The sequence below is a fragment of the Artemia franciscana genome, chromosome 4 (assembly GCF_032884065.1).
Source record: "Artemia franciscana chromosome 4, ASM3288406v1, whole genome shotgun sequence".
Taxonomy (NCBI): Eukaryota; Metazoa; Arthropoda; class Branchiopoda; order Anostraca; family Artemiidae; genus Artemia; species Artemia franciscana.
This window is the reverse complement of record NC_088866.1, coordinates 44,570,364-44,585,956: the sequence shown is the minus strand read 5'-3', so window position 1 is coordinate 44,585,956 and position 15,593 is coordinate 44,570,364. Positions and strand designations below refer to the sequence as shown.

Genomic DNA, 15,593 nt, shown 5'->3' with positions numbered 1-15,593 from the left:
ATATATATATATATATATATCTGGTCGGAATTTTTTTATTTTAGGATTTCTGCTGATGATGATCACTGTACATGTGATCGAAATATCCAGTATAGTGTTTGATTATTTTTTTCACTGTCCAATAAAAGGATATATCCCTATTCGAACTGTTTCTTATGGTTTTGTCTACCTTAGTCTGAAGGAAACACTAATACCAAACTAAATATAATGATTGCTACCCTGACAATTGTGCCGTCCCATCTCCTCCCTCAGTGGAACTATATATAGCTCTAAATAACATATTTATCCATTTTTTTCGTTGCTTGAATGCCTCTGTTCATTTGGGGGTATTTTATTCTTAACTTGGTTTATAGGGTCCCGTCGTTGCGTAGCAATGAGAACTGATGATTGAACATATTATTGTAAATAAAGTGTTTTAAAAAGTAAATAGAAATGGAACTAAATCTGAAAATATGATTTGATATAAATTTTTTGTTTATTATAAAGTAATAAATGTCTTATTCTAGTGTTTTTCCTTGTATATATAGCCCAATTAAAGAGGAAAACAATTGTCAGATTAGCTACCAATATCTTAAGAAAGTGTCGATTGGGAAATTGAATAAGTCTATTCTTAAACTATTTTAGTATTTTCTTCAGAAGAGGGAAGAGACAAAAATGTTTCTGTGAACAGCTCCAGCATGGTCCGGTGGATTGGTTGACATTTTTTTTGTCGATTTAAGTTTTGGTGGTGAAACGGATATCAAATAGTTCGTGGTAACGAACTGTAGTAAGGAGCGACCCGGCTCAATAGTAAACGAAACTCTAAAAAACAGAATTTTGATGCTAAAAGATACATCAGAAGAATCAGATTTTCATGCTGATTTTAAATATATAAGTTTCATCAAATTTAGTCTTTGTTATCAAAAGTTACGAGCCTGATAATATTTGCCTTGTTTTGGGAAATAGGGGGAAACACCCCCTAAAAGTCACAGAATCACGAAAATCATCGCATTCGACGTATCAGAGAACCCTAGCGCGAAAATTTCAAGCTCCTATCTACAAAAATGTGGAATTTCGTATTTTTTGCCAGAAGACAGATCACGGGTGCGTGTTTTTTTTTTTTTTTTTTTTTTTTTTTTTTTTTTTTTTTTTTTTTTTTTTTCAGGGGTCACCGTATCGACCTAGTGGTCCTAGAATGTCGCAAGAGGGCTCATTCTAACGGAAATGAAAAGTTCTAGTGCCCTTTTTAAGTGACCAAAAAATTGGAGGGCACTTAGGCCCCCTCCCACGCTCGTTTTTTTCCAAAAGTCAACGGATCAAAATTTCGAGATAGCCATTTTGTTCCGCATAGTAGAAAATCATAAGAACTATGTTTTTGGGGATGACTTACTCCCCCACAGTCCCTGGGGAAGGAGCTGCAAGTTGCAAAGTTTGACCAGTGTTTACACACAGTAATGGTTATTGGGATCTGTACAGACGTTTTCAGGGGGATTTTGTTGGTTTGGGAGTGGGTTTGAGGGAAGGGAGCTATGTGGGAGGATCTTTTCTTGGAGGAATATATCATGGGGGAAGAGAAATTCAACAAAAAGGGCGCGGGATTTTCTAGCATTACTGTAAAAGAAACAATGAAAAAATAAACATGAAAAGTTTCTTTCAATTGAAACTAAGGAGTAGCATTAAAACTTAAAACGAACAGAGATTATTACGCATATGAGGGGTTCTAAAAATGCTTTAGCATAAAGAGCGAGATATTTAGGAGGAGAAAAATACCTCGTTCTTTATGCTAAAGTATTTATAGTAATTTCAACTATTTATATTTTTTTACTAATAAAAACGTTCGTTAAAAATATGCAAATTTATTTTAATAATTTATGTGCGGAGAGCCAAAATCAAACATGCATTAATTCAAATACGTTCAGAAATTAAATAAAAAAAAGTTTTTAACTGAAAGTAAGGAGCGACATTAAAACGTAAAACAGAGATTACTCCGTATGTAAAATGGGTTGTCCCCTCCGTCAATCCCTCGCTCTTTACGCTAAAGTTTGACTGTTTGCCACAATTTTACGTTTTAAAACAATTACAAACTTTAACGTAAAGAGCGAGGGATTGCGGAGGGGACAACCCATTTCACATACGGAGTAATTTCTGTTCGTTTTAAGTTTTAATGTCGCTCCTTACTTTCAGTTAAAAAACTAGTTTTTTTTTTTTTTAATAGGAAGTCAGGCCTCATTTGGTATTGCCTTTCTGAATTTTAATTAGACGTTTTTATGCAACGACATGTCTTTATATTGCAGAAAAGCTTAAATGCAATTCAAAATGGGAAAAGAGTAGTTTTGTTTTCTTCTTATTGTGTGGAGCTGAGGGGTCGCCAACTTCTCACCAAGTGGAGTGTATTTTGGATCGTCACATATGCCAAACAGCTCTACAATGTTTGGTATAGTTCCCTCATGCTCTGCGCAGTTTTGCCACGTATGGTATTGTTGCGCCTGGCGCGGTAGAGTTCCACCACACTTGATAATCTCTGCTGCGTTTGCAGCATTTATGCCATGCTTGGCACACTTTTGCCACGCTTGGCATATGCCACCCAGTGTGCGTGATTTTTAAAAATTGTCACGTTTTCGGATTGAGCATTTATTTCCCTTTGAACTAAGCTCGAGAGCCCAAAAGTGATGTGTGGCTCAAAAACATAATGGGGCCGAAAACCAACATATTTTTGTTATTTTATGCTTTGACTTCTTAAATTGGGCTATTTTATTCGTCTATTAGCTATTTTTCATGTATTTGTCTGTTAGTTATTCGTCTATTAATAGATTTATTTAATTAGTTTATTTCTAGTCTCGTGCACTATAAGTACAAAGTTTCAGAAATTCTACCGAAATCAGAGATCCTACATTTTAAAAATATTGGAATTTGGGATTTCTCGATTTACTTTTTTAGAAATCTAGTTGTTAGATTTCTAATTGTTAAAAATCTTGACGAGATGAACAATTTTTAAAGATCTAAAAGGGTAATTTTGTATTCTAAGGGATCCAGTTTTAACGATTCGGGTGATCCCTAAGAATGTGATTTTCGGGACTCGGGGAGTTTTATTATATTTTTCATTATACTATTTAGTAGGGTAGAATATAAATACTTAATAGGCTATAAATATTTTTAACTTCGGAAGAACTTTTTTTTTGCCGTTTCATGATCCCCGTATGGGAATAAATTTTTGAATCTCTATTTTCTGCCACCACTAAGCTACAAACGGCTAATCGCAAAAAAAAAATACAGCAATAAGATTGCTCATAAAGGTGAATTTGAAACGAAGAATGAAGCTGAAATTAAAAGAACATAAATTGCCACGAATGAAATTGGTAGTGTCGTCCTTCAAATCCCTCAAAATGCTTATGACATTCGAAATCAACTTTAAAAAAAAAGGTGAAATTGTTCGAACATAATTAGAATCCCGATTTACTTTTTTAGAAATCTAGTTGTTAGATTTCTAATTGTTAGAAATCTTGACGAGATGAAAATTTTTTAAGGACCTAAAGGGGTAATTTTGTGTTCTAAGTGATCCAGTTTTAACGATTCGGGCGATCCCTAAGAACGTGAAAGTCGGGACTCAGGCTGAAAATTAGGGTAGAAAATTAATACTTAGTAGGTTATAAATATTTTAAACTTCAGAGGAACTTTTTTTTTGCAGTTTCATGATCCCCATATGGGAATAAATTTTGAATCTCCGTCTTCTTCCACCACTAATCTACAAACTTAAAAAAAAAAAAAAACGACAGCAGTAATATTGCTCAAAAAGTTGAAATTGAAACGAAGAATGAAGCTGAAATTAAAAAGAATATAAATTGCCACAAATGAAATTGGTTGTGTCACCCTTCAAATCCCTCAAAATGCTTATGACGTTCGAAATCCAATAGGCCTCCCTTCCCCAAATTTTTATAATACGTTATGTCTAGTAAGGTCAGAGAAAAGACAATCTTGGGAGACGCATCGCTTTTTAGTAAGCCAACGCTGCTGTATTTACTGTAATAATCTTTGTTGCTGTATTTTCAACTACTTCTTCGTTTTTATTAGAGCATGATGAAAGTGGTTCTGGCATATGGCATTCTGGCTATGGATGGATTATTGTTCAATCAACTATATAATTCTTCTCTTACACCTTTCTGAGCAAATAACAAGCTGACCATAAATTTTTTGACGTAAAATCTCATGCAATGCTTCACGGAAAAAATGATTCGTCTCCCCCTTGTCAATCTGCTATTATTATTAAAAAGTCTTATGTGACTTTTCGGAATAATTAGATTTATTCCCCAATTCCTCAAACCAGGCATTGCCAATCGGTTTGTTTAATTATTTCAACCTGTATTGTTTGATTTATTAAATATTTAGAAGTTTCTTTTTCTCAAACTACAGTTTGTCCTTTTTTTGTCACTTGAAGCACATCTCCATTTGCCCTGTCAATCTGCCACTATGCCCATTCTGTAATACTTGTGGTTTCCAATCTGTATCTAAATTAAATAAAAAAAAACAAGTTTTTCAAGTGAAAGTAAGGAGCAACATTAAAACTTACAGCAAAAACTTACTTACTTAAGTCTCCTGCCGGGCGCTGCTCGGCATAGAGAATGACGTCTACCTCCTCCGTCCGCTTCGATCCATGGTGAGTATTTGCTCTTCGCCCTGTCTGATGTTTGTCATCGTCCAGAACTCGGACAGGCTGTCGGATCAACGCGTCTTCGGTAGGCCGTGAGATCGCTTCTAACCAGATTTGATAGAATCGAAGTCAAGGATCGTCTTTGCAGGTAGATGTGGTGGCATTCGAAGCAGGTGTCCGAACCATCGTAAGGTTCGCTCTGCTGCTTGAGTCGAAAATCGAGACTGCTTTGTGAGCTGCAGAAGCTTCTCATTGCTGACGAAGTCGGACCGAAAACGAACAGAATTGAAACAAAAACTGAAAACGAACAGAAATTATTACGAATATGAGGAGGTTTGCCCCTCACCAATACCTCGCTTTTTGCCCTAAAGTTCCTATTGTGTTCCAATTCTTTAAGAATGACCCCTTAATCACAAAGGCCGTTAAATTAGAATCAATATTTCTTTTGAAAGCGCTAAATGACGTTAGCATAAAGAGCAAAGTATTAACGAGGGGGCGAACCTTTATGATCGTGTTTTAGATAATGTTGGGAAATCCGACGCCCCCTTCATGGAAATTCTCTTATCCCATGAAAAAATCCTTCATGGAAAGATCTTCCCAGTTAACCCTCTCCTCCCGCCCCCCTTCCCCTACCAGAAAAAATCCCCCAAAAAACGTCTGTATACTTCCAAATAACCAATACTGTATGTAAACAATAGGCAAAGTTTATGGGCAAAGTTCAACCCTTCCTCTGGGGAATGTGGGGGATTAAGTCGTCCTCAAAGACATAGGTATTAGATTTTTCGACTATGCTGAACAAAATGGCAATCCTAAAATTTCGATCAGGTGACTTTGGGAAAAAAATGAACGTTGGAGGGGGCCTAGTTGTCCTCCAATTTCTTTGGTTACTTAAAAAGGGTACTAGAACTTTTAATTTCCGCTTGAATGAGCTCTCTCGCAACATTCTAGTACCACTGGGTCGATATGATCACCCCTGGAAAAAAAAATTAACACGCATCCGTGATCTTTTTTCTGGCAAAAAATATAAAATTCCACATTTTTGCAGATATGAGCTTGAAACCTCTACGGTATGGTTCTCTGATACGCTGAATCTGATGGCGTGATTTTTCATTAACATTTTATCACTTTTAGGGGTTTGTTCTCCCTTTTATCGAAAATAAGGTAAACTCCCTCTGGCTCCTAACTTTTGATGAGTAGAACTAGATTCGATGAAACTTGTATATTAAAAATCAGCATAAAAATCTGATTTTTTAATGTATCTATCGGCATTAAAATTCCGTTTTTTAGAGTTTCGGTTACTATTGAGCCGGGTCGCTCCTTACTTACAGTTTGTTACCACGAACTGTTGGACTACCAATAGAATGGATAAGCAAGTCTCCACTGAAAAAGAAAGTACAAATTGGCGCAGGGAGAATCTACAGAAGCTGGGAGAACCTGTAGAATCTTGCAAATAGAGAGCCGCTTTTGGAGATTTTTTTTAATTGGAGTCTGATATCAAAATTCTATGTGTCACCTCATATTTTATCAACACTAGGACCACTTTCTATTTTGCAAGTTTTCTATACTCTTTCATTGTCGCTGTGTAACACGATGCCTTTTGAACTACTGTTTAAATTGTAGAGGAAAGTAAGACATCTGTTTTCATAATTGACTTCCGTGCATCATTTGTCCTAAGTAAAAAGAAAATAACTTCAGTACACTATTTATTTTTTTCATCAGGCCATTTCATATGGAAACAGTCGTCTCCTAAAAGCTTCAGACAGGGCCAAGAGCTTATCCAGAATTTTGGAATGGGGGGGGGGAGGCACAAAAACTTGAAACTCATGACAAATTTGTGTATATTCATTTTTTTTCCTTTTGCGAATCTAAAATAAGAATTCTTTCGAGGGGTTCAAACCCCCTAACTTCTCCTGGATGTGGCTTTGGAGAGGTCTCATTTGATGGCAAATTGAAAGTTCTAGTTTTGTCTTTTAATAGTCAAAAGCGAGTAAATTGTAACCAGCCCCCTCCGTGCCATTCGTAGCTACCATCTCCTTTCAATATCACAGATCTGGTCATAATTTTGAGATAACTATTTTGTTCAAAATATTCGAAAGTTCCAGTAATTATACCCTCAGGGATTATATAAACCCCCACAGCCTCTAGGACAATGGTTTTAATTATGTAAGTTACTCATTGTTTATATATAAGTTCTATTATTGCGGAAGAGGGAGTACTTGATCCTGGTAGTGCCATTTATAACATATAAGGAGCGGTTAACAGTATTAAGTAAAAACTTTTTGGGCAGGTTGTTGAGGATGTTGACCCAAGCCAAATTTAGTATCTGCTTAGTCCATGAATCTAAAACTTTCAGGACATGTTGAAGGATGTCAAATCTAAATCAAAAGACACTACCTACCTGCACAAAGTGTCACGAACAACTAAGGGTATAAAGTGGAAATTTTCAAGGCATGTTGAGTGGGAGATTGAGCTAAATCAAAAGCCCCTTTTATGCATCCAGGTTATTAAAAAGGCCTATTTACAAAGTCTCTGGAACGGATAAGGGTATTAAGGTGAATGAAACGGGCATGTTGACGGGGATACTGAAATAAATCAACTGACGCTAAGTGTATGAGTGTTTTCCAAAGGTCGCATCGCCAATACTTCTGTAACTGGCTAGAACACTAAGTTAAAATTTTTGTTGACATTGGAGGGAATTAGAGGGGGAAACTGAAAATCTTGGAAAACGCTTAGAGTGGAGAGATCGGGATGAAACTTGGTGGGAAGAATAAGCACAAGTCCTAGATATGTGAGTGACATAACCGAACCGGATCCGCTCTCTTTGGTGGAGTCGGGGGGATTTCTAGTGGTTCGGCGATTTCGGTGCTTCTGGACGGGCTAGGACGATGAAAGTTGGTAGGCTTGTCAGGGACCTGCACTAATTGACTTGATTACCGTCGTTTCCTCGATTCGACCATCTTGGAGGGAGGGGAAATCGTGAAAATGGAGGTATGTTAATCTTACGAATGGGTGATCGGATCTTAGTGAAATTTGATATATAGATATATCTCACCGGACAAGAAGAGACTAAAGGAAAACTGCATTTGCAAGTTTATCTTTGTAATGATTGCCAATAAACAAAGAACATCAAAATCGATATCTCTAGTACCGAGTCCAATTTTAGGTTCCGACCTCGTCACAAGTGCCATGTGAGCTCTTGGCTCTTGTTGTCTGTAATTTTGGTTATTTTTCTTATTATTTGCTCTTTTTTTCGATAAAGTGAAAAGATTGTACCTCGGTAAGGCCTATAAAATTGAGAAACTAAAATTGATGAACCCTGTATATGTGTTCGAAATATCCAGTTAAAAATTCGATCGTAATTTGTATTACCTTTTTGCGTTCATCATCCCTTTTATCCATTTCTGAGGCTCAAATGAAATCTACTAACAAATTAAAATTAAATCTTATGTAAATTCTTAAAGGTTGGTCACTTCTTAAGGAAATAAAAAAATAAAAATTAAATTTGTATTTAAAAAAATATAAAAAAATATAAAAAATATAAAAATAATAAAATATAAAAAAAAATTAAAAAAATAAAAATGGCACTATTATATTCGTTATTCTATGCTATTTCCAAGTATCATAGGTGCTTTACTGACAACGAGTCCTTCCCCTTGAGATCTTGTACATAGCCTGAATAATATATTTCTCAATACTTTTGTGATATAGAGACCACACGTTATTCTTGATCTGGAATAAAATCGGTTTTCTGTGTACGCTTGGAGATAATCAGCTTATCCTGAGTGAGATAAACTACTATTCAGGTGTAGGTAAAGAATACGGCATTAGACTTTACTGTCCCTACCGGCGGTGCTGATCTCCGTTTCTTGGCCAATCAGCTAGGGAGTGCAATGGGTGGTTGGGGGCCAACCACCCCGTGCTTTCGCAAACCCTTCCTGTTTACTTTCCCCAGATTTCTCCAGGTACACATTTAGAGCTTGGTCGACTCTGGCTGAGCTTTGAGAGTCACGCCACTGACCCCCGTCCCAAACTAAATAATTGGATACATTAGGATTCCAACTCTCGCCCTCTCAGACAAAGGATACTGATAGATAATTTAGGTAATAATTCAGATAATTCAGACTATTCAGGCATATTTCAATTAAATATTTAATATAAAGAGTTGGTTAGATTAGGTATTTAATATAATGCGTTCCTGGCGACCTGCTGTGCATAGTCTTCTGTTGCAGTTTCCATGATTTTGTTGCTGAAGTATTATATTTTCGTGTTATTTTAGTATATTTCAATATGATTAAACTAACTTCACTTCTTAAGGGTGGTCGCTCAGATTACAAAGTGTGGTCGCTATATCATACACGTACCTATTTCTCTATTAATTGATTGTCGTTATTAGTCATGTTCTTTGTTGAAGCGGTTTTTTTCTGCAGTTTTTATTGATGCAATCTAGTTTTGCCTTGGATTGTTATCAGTAGGCCTATCTGCCAAAATATAAACTGAAATCATTTTAAGAAGTAGGTAACAATAGAAGGAAGCATGGTAGTCAAATTAATAGGAATTTACTAAATATTATAAAGAATTTCGTTGACAATAGGGTGCATTGTCAGGAAAATCACTATGATGTCTGGAAATAGCATAAAGTAATCATTAATTTAAATAAGAGTTCTAATTTATTTTGTTAGTACGTTTTCTTCTGGATTGGCCAGCCACTGAATATTTACCTAATCGTATATTAGTATACTCTTGCCGACTTTTTCTTTGATTTTTCATCTCGTCACTTTTGCGCTATTGCTTATAAACATTCTTGTTTGATTAATCTCTTTCAGACTTCGTATATTCCGACCATAGTATTGGTTGTCAAAGAAGTCAAATATAACTTGGGATCAGAATAAAAAAAAAAACGCCCATGTGTTGATCAGTTTATACAAAACAGACATATGCATCTAGAAACAAATATCAAATTTCAACGGCGTTTTCATCAAATTTTCTTTCAATGTAATTCAAACCTCGTCAATTTATTTCTCTGGAAAACGCCCAATATATTCATCAAAACATCTTACTACGCCCTTATATTAAAACATATTTATTCCGTCCTAATTTCATTCGCATAAAGAAGTAATTTGTCTGTAATAGCTTGAACAATTATAATGAATGCATATGTACCTGCAAAATCACTGAACTAAATGCAGCTATTACGGGGAGGGAAGGGAATGCTAAACTATGGACATTTTTTTTTGTCATCAAAAAACTGAAGTGTATATCTGGAAATTGAGGAACTGTGACCATTTGAAATTACGTGGCTAACTTCTGTCACACATGATGCATGTCACCTAATGCGTACGATTTATTTGATAGTAGTCAAATACTTCTTGTATTAGACTTCTGGTTTTGATCACAGCTTAGATACCAATACAGTTATGAAAACTCGATTTATTTTTGGGACCCAGTGCGCGGTAGCGATACTAGCGGCTGGAGACAGGGAACTGGCAGCACAGCTGAGATACCAATATTGGTATCTAAGCTGTGTATGCAACAAAACAAATTTTTGTTCCCGGCTATGGTGTTGTAGTACGATCTACGCGTCGGAGCGCAGGTTTGGAGGAGGCGCCAAGTTCAGAGCTCTGTACCAAAAGCTTCTCATGGACAAGATAGGAGTTTTCATAACTGTATATTGGTATCTTAGCTGTGGTTTTGATCCTGAGGTCTGCCTAAATCACTAACTTCTTTAAAAGTAAGTCTCGCGTAATAGCGTTGCCAACGCGGTACAATTGTACCGTTTTTGACACGATTTAGACGTACTGGTACAAAGCCGTACACTTGCAAGTTTTTGGTACCGTACCAATTTCCCTGCACATTTTGATTTTACTTTCTTCTTTCTTACTCGGATTTCTGTTCGAGTATTACTCTGTTTTCTTCTTGTCACTGCGAATTTTAACCTGCTGTTCAGATGGTAGAAATAATCCTGTTTCGGCACAATTTTAGTCGAAAAACTGACCCAGTTAACTTCACACTTTTGACAACGATGTATGTATATCGACTTAAACCATCTCACAGAATAACGAAAAGTTGAAGCATGTACTTGTATGTTTTAATGCCTGTACCATTATTAGAGGGGTTTATTGTTATTTTAATTGAAGTAATAATATACTAGGTGGCTGTCATTCAGTATTCCGTTGGACTTGATATTCGTAAGCGTGTAGGTCTTAACAAGGCACTAACGCAACATCTTTATTTTGGGTTGGGGTGGGAGAAGTCATCAAAGTCTACCAAAATAAGCCAATGATGAAAAAAAGTATAGGAAATCTAACAATCTAGCGGTTTTAGGAACCAGGCTCTAGGCCTGGAGTAGAAATACTCTGGGTATTTTCAGTACTCTAATCAATTCTGCACTCAGAAATTATAATTATTTTTAAAGATCTTGAATTTTGGGGGGAAAATTTAACACGAAATATATCAAACATATGAAGACGTTCTTAAGTTTCAAGACGTTTTTGTTTTCAAGCCTGGCTTGTTTCTTAAAAGTAAAGCGTACGGCGTTTGACTTTACATTGCCTACCAGCGGTGCTGATTCCTGTTCCATGGGCCTTAATCCAGGAAGTGCAGTGGGTGGGGAGGAATAAGGACTCCCCATCCTTTGCTTATACACGCTCTTCCTGTTTAGCTTCCCCATATTTCTCCAAACATGCATTTAGAGCTGGGTCGACTCTGGCTAAGCTTACAGAGTCCCAACACTTACCCCCGTTCCAAACCAAATAACCAGTGACACCAGGAATCAACCTCTGTCCTCACGGCTTATAACAAAGTTAGCTAGCTGGATCAGATCGGCTAATTTTTATTTTCAGGAAAATTCACACAGAAAATGAAAACGGGGCACATTTAGGGACGTCAAATTAAACATCACGTCCCCGAAAAATATATTTAAAATTGATCCTTGAAAATTTTCTTAGCTCTTTTCTTGTTGAAAAAAGAAAAGAAAGTCAGCAGAATTTTTGATTTGTTCTGTTTTAATACGAATAATGTGCGCTTCAACGCGATTTTTAAAATTAAAGTAAAGAGCGATGTAAGCCCTTGAGGCCAAAGTGTCATTTGAGCTCGACTCAAAACAATATATATTTTGACGAGTGTCTTGTCTTTCCATCATTATATGCGTTCGTTAAATAGTATCTCGTCATAATAACTTACGAACGGGTGATCGGATCTCAATAATGAAATTTGATATTTAGAAGGATATCGTGTCTCAAAGGTCTTATTTTAAATCCCGACCGGATCTGGTGACATTGGCGGGGGGAGTTTGGGGGGAATCTAAAATCATGGAAAACGCTTAGATTGGAGGGATCGGGATGAAGCCTGGTGGGAAAAATAAGCAGAAGTCTTAGATACGTGATTGACATAATTGGAACGGATCCGCTCTATAGGGGGAGGGGCTTAATTCTGAAAAATTAGAAAAAATGACGTATTTTTGACTTACGAAGGAGTGGTCGGATCTTTATGAAACTTCATATTTAGAACGACCTCGTAACTCAGATTTCTCATTTTAAATCTCAACTGGATCCAGCGTCATTGGGGGGGGGGAGCAGTTGGGGGGCTGACATCTTAGGAAATACTTAAAGTTGAGAGATCAGGATGAAACTGGATGGGAAGAATAAAAACCTGTCTAAGATACGTGACTGACATAACTGGATTGGATCTGCTCTCTTTGGTGAGGTGGGGGAGGGGGGGGGTAATTTGGAAAAATTAGGTATTTGTAGCTTACGAAAGGGTGACCAGATCTTAATAGAATTTTATATTTTGAAGGAGCTTGTGCTTTAAAGCTCTAATTTTAAATTCCGACCAGATCCTCTGATATTGGGGGAGTTGGAGGGGGAAACCGGAATTCTTGGAAATCGTAAAAGTTGGGGTATTTTTATCTTACGAATAGGTGATCGGAAAAACTATTCCCATCACCTAAGATCGGAATAAATAATTATTCTTTAATGAAATTTTACATTTAGAAGGAATTCATGTCTCAGAGCTCTTATTTCAAATCCCGACCAGATCTTTTGACATTGGGGGGAGTTGGAGGGGGAAATCTTGGAAAACACTTGGAGTGAAGGAATCGGGATGAAGCTTGGTGGATAGAATAAGCAAATGTCCTTGATACGTGATTGACCTAACCGTACTGGATTTGGCTCTCTTTGGAGGAGTTGGGGGAGGGGTTCAGTGATTTGGCGAGTTTGGTGCTTACGGACGTGCTAGGACGATGAAAATTGGTGGGTGTGTTATGGAGCTGCACAAATTGACTTGATAAAGTCGTTTTCCCAGATTCAACCATCTGGAGGGCTAAAGGGAGAGAAAAATTAGAAAAAACTAGGTATTTATAACTTACGAGTGGGTGATCGGATCTTAATGAATTTTGATATTTAGGACATCGTGACTCAGAGCTTTTATTTTAAATCCTGACCGGCATTAAGCCTCTGATTTTCCTTTTAAATTAATCTATTGATTCTTAGAATTTTGTAAGAGCTCATACCATATGAGCTCTTGGCTCTAGCTCTTCTTGCCTCGTCACAAGTGCCATATGAGCTCTTAGCTCTTGTTTAATGCTATAATAGAAAAAGAGAAACCTTTAAAAAATTTTCGTAAATTATAGATGACAGTCGAGACCTAAGTAGGGAGTTGGAAGGGGACTCATGTTCTGTCTTATTTTTGATAATTTCTTTTTGTTTTGACAAGGGTTTGAATGCTCCATCCCAGAATTGAAATCTCGAGTAAAGTCCGATAATTTTGTGTTTCGAAACCGACTTTCACACGTAATAAATTACAAACTTGCGACTTTTGAAAGCAAAGAATAAGAGAAAAAACTAAAAATTGCTTAATTGCTGTCAATTGATTGTCATTGAAAAAAAGAACTAGTTGCAACTAAACAATAATTAGTTGTTAGCAAATTTATTACCAACCAATTTTAATAATAAATAAATAAATTTTAAAACTCCAGTCGTTAAAAAGAAATACAAATTTTATTACTAAAATAAAATTTAATTCTGTACTGAATATATCACTCATTAAGATATTACTCGTATTTAAATTGGGGTTAAAAGCCTGAAAGCAAGGTAGAGCAAAGAATAAAAAAAAATCCTTGGTATAAGGATAAAATTTGATGAGGTTTTATCTGAAAAAAAAATTATAGTAAAATTTATGTTCGACAAAGTTTTAAATACATATATGCTTGCAGTAAGCGACTTTAAAACATTGTTGCCGCCAGTCTACAATTTAAATCACAGATGTCAAGCTCTAACCTCAAAATTTTAAATCCTTAAATTTCAGATCTTTGTTGGTGGTCAACTTAACAAGCGGAAAATTTAAATAGTCTACTCGTGTAATTTTCTCATTCGTGTACTATAAAATGAGGATAAATATAAAAAAAGAAGTGTTTTACTATTCGGGCGTGTTCGGGCGGAGGTCTGACATATACTGTGCCGAAATTTGAATTGATTGTGTTTGAATTGCCAGGACCTTTTATGCGCATCCACTTTTGATTGTAAATTTTTTGTTTCATAAAAGTTGAAATGAAATTTTTTTTGAGACTGTTTACTTTGTCATATTCATACATTAAGTTTCTTCAGAATTGTTCAAGGGTTTCTATGGTCATTGTTTTTTTTTTGTCTTGCGTTTTTTATGGTCTTTCTGTCATTTTTAATCTGGATAGTTATTTTTATGGACTACTCTACCTGGGGGTGTCGTTATTATTTACCATTATCAGGCAAGGAGCACTGTCATTTCAATTCACATGTCGAGGAAAGAAGATTTAGTATTTTTTTAAATATATTTGTAAGTTTAACGTTTTTTAATTTTATATTATATTTAAGAATAATTGAAAAGATGAAAAACTTCACTGTAGAAGTTTCAAGCTCCTATCTACAAAAATGTGAATATTCGTATTTTTTGCCAGAAGACCAATCACGGGTGTTTTTATTTGTTTTGTTTTTGTTTGTTTTTTTCCGAGGGTGATCGTATCGACCCAGTGGTCCTAGAATGTTGCAAAAGGGCTCATTCTAACGGAAATCAAAATTTCTAGGGTCCTTTTTAAGTGACCAAAAATCGGAGGGCACCTAGGCCTCCTCCCACGCTCGTTTTTTCCCCTTCTTTACTGTTTTAAAAAGTAGAGTTAAGAGAAAGAGTCAAACTTTAGCGTAAATAGCGGGGCGTTGAGGAGAAAAAGCCCCTTTCATATATGGAGTAATTTCTGTTCGTTTTAAGTTTCAATGTCGCTCCTTACTTTCAGTTAAAAAACTTGTTTTTTTTTATTTAATTTATTTAACAACGAACCCAGTGACACTTACAAGCCAGTTTAAAAGACCGGTTCAGTATATTAGGATAGTAACGGCGTAATTTTGCCATGTTTGATGTTTGAACCATATTTCCTTTTCAGCTTTACGTTTAAACCCTGCTTAAAAATCGAGTCCATTGATACTACCAAACCGATTTTAGAAGTCAGATATCGAATCGAAGCCGAAACGTACAAGCCAGGCAAAAAATTTTCAAGAGTTCGATTTGCCAACGGTCATACAGACAGATCAAATGTTGTTGAAAAGGTCATATCATTTCTCGACAAAACAGAGCCTTCAGAATGCTTGGAGGAAACTGTTTTCCTCAAGGTAATTTTTTTTTTAGAGGTGGTATGTGAGTGAAGTATTTACAGTTTCGACTCTGCAACTCGAATGCTGTAAGTTATGAAATTAAAAATTTACAGGACCCATAAAAACAAATAGGATTTATGCTGGGCTTTCCTTTTTTCTTATTAAAATCACGTGACTGTATTTTCTATTTCTGATCATTTATGTTGATGAGAAAAGATGTTGTATGTTTTGGGCTCTTTTTGAGCAAGATTGAAAGTTTTGAATATCCTGGGAGTAAAATAAGAACAAATAGATCGAAACAGTCGATCTTTATTTCTTTGAGGGGGGGGGGTCTTGCGAGATTTAATTGTCATTTT

The 15,593-nt window shown here is 36.0% G+C and overlaps 1 protein-coding gene across 1 annotated transcript in view; it reads left to right on the top strand.

Annotated features, from left to right (window-relative positions):
- The window catches only part of LOC136025780 (integrin alpha-PS1-like), a 136,671-nt gene that overhangs the window by 49,284 nt on the left and 71,794 nt on the right, over positions 1-15,593 (top strand). Inside the window, exon 6 of the mRNA XM_065701767.1 lies at positions 15,030-15,255. Within this exon, the coding sequence (XP_065557839.1) occupies positions 15,030-15,255 (226 nt within the window). The remainder of the gene's footprint in view (positions 1-15,029; positions 15,256-15,593) is intronic.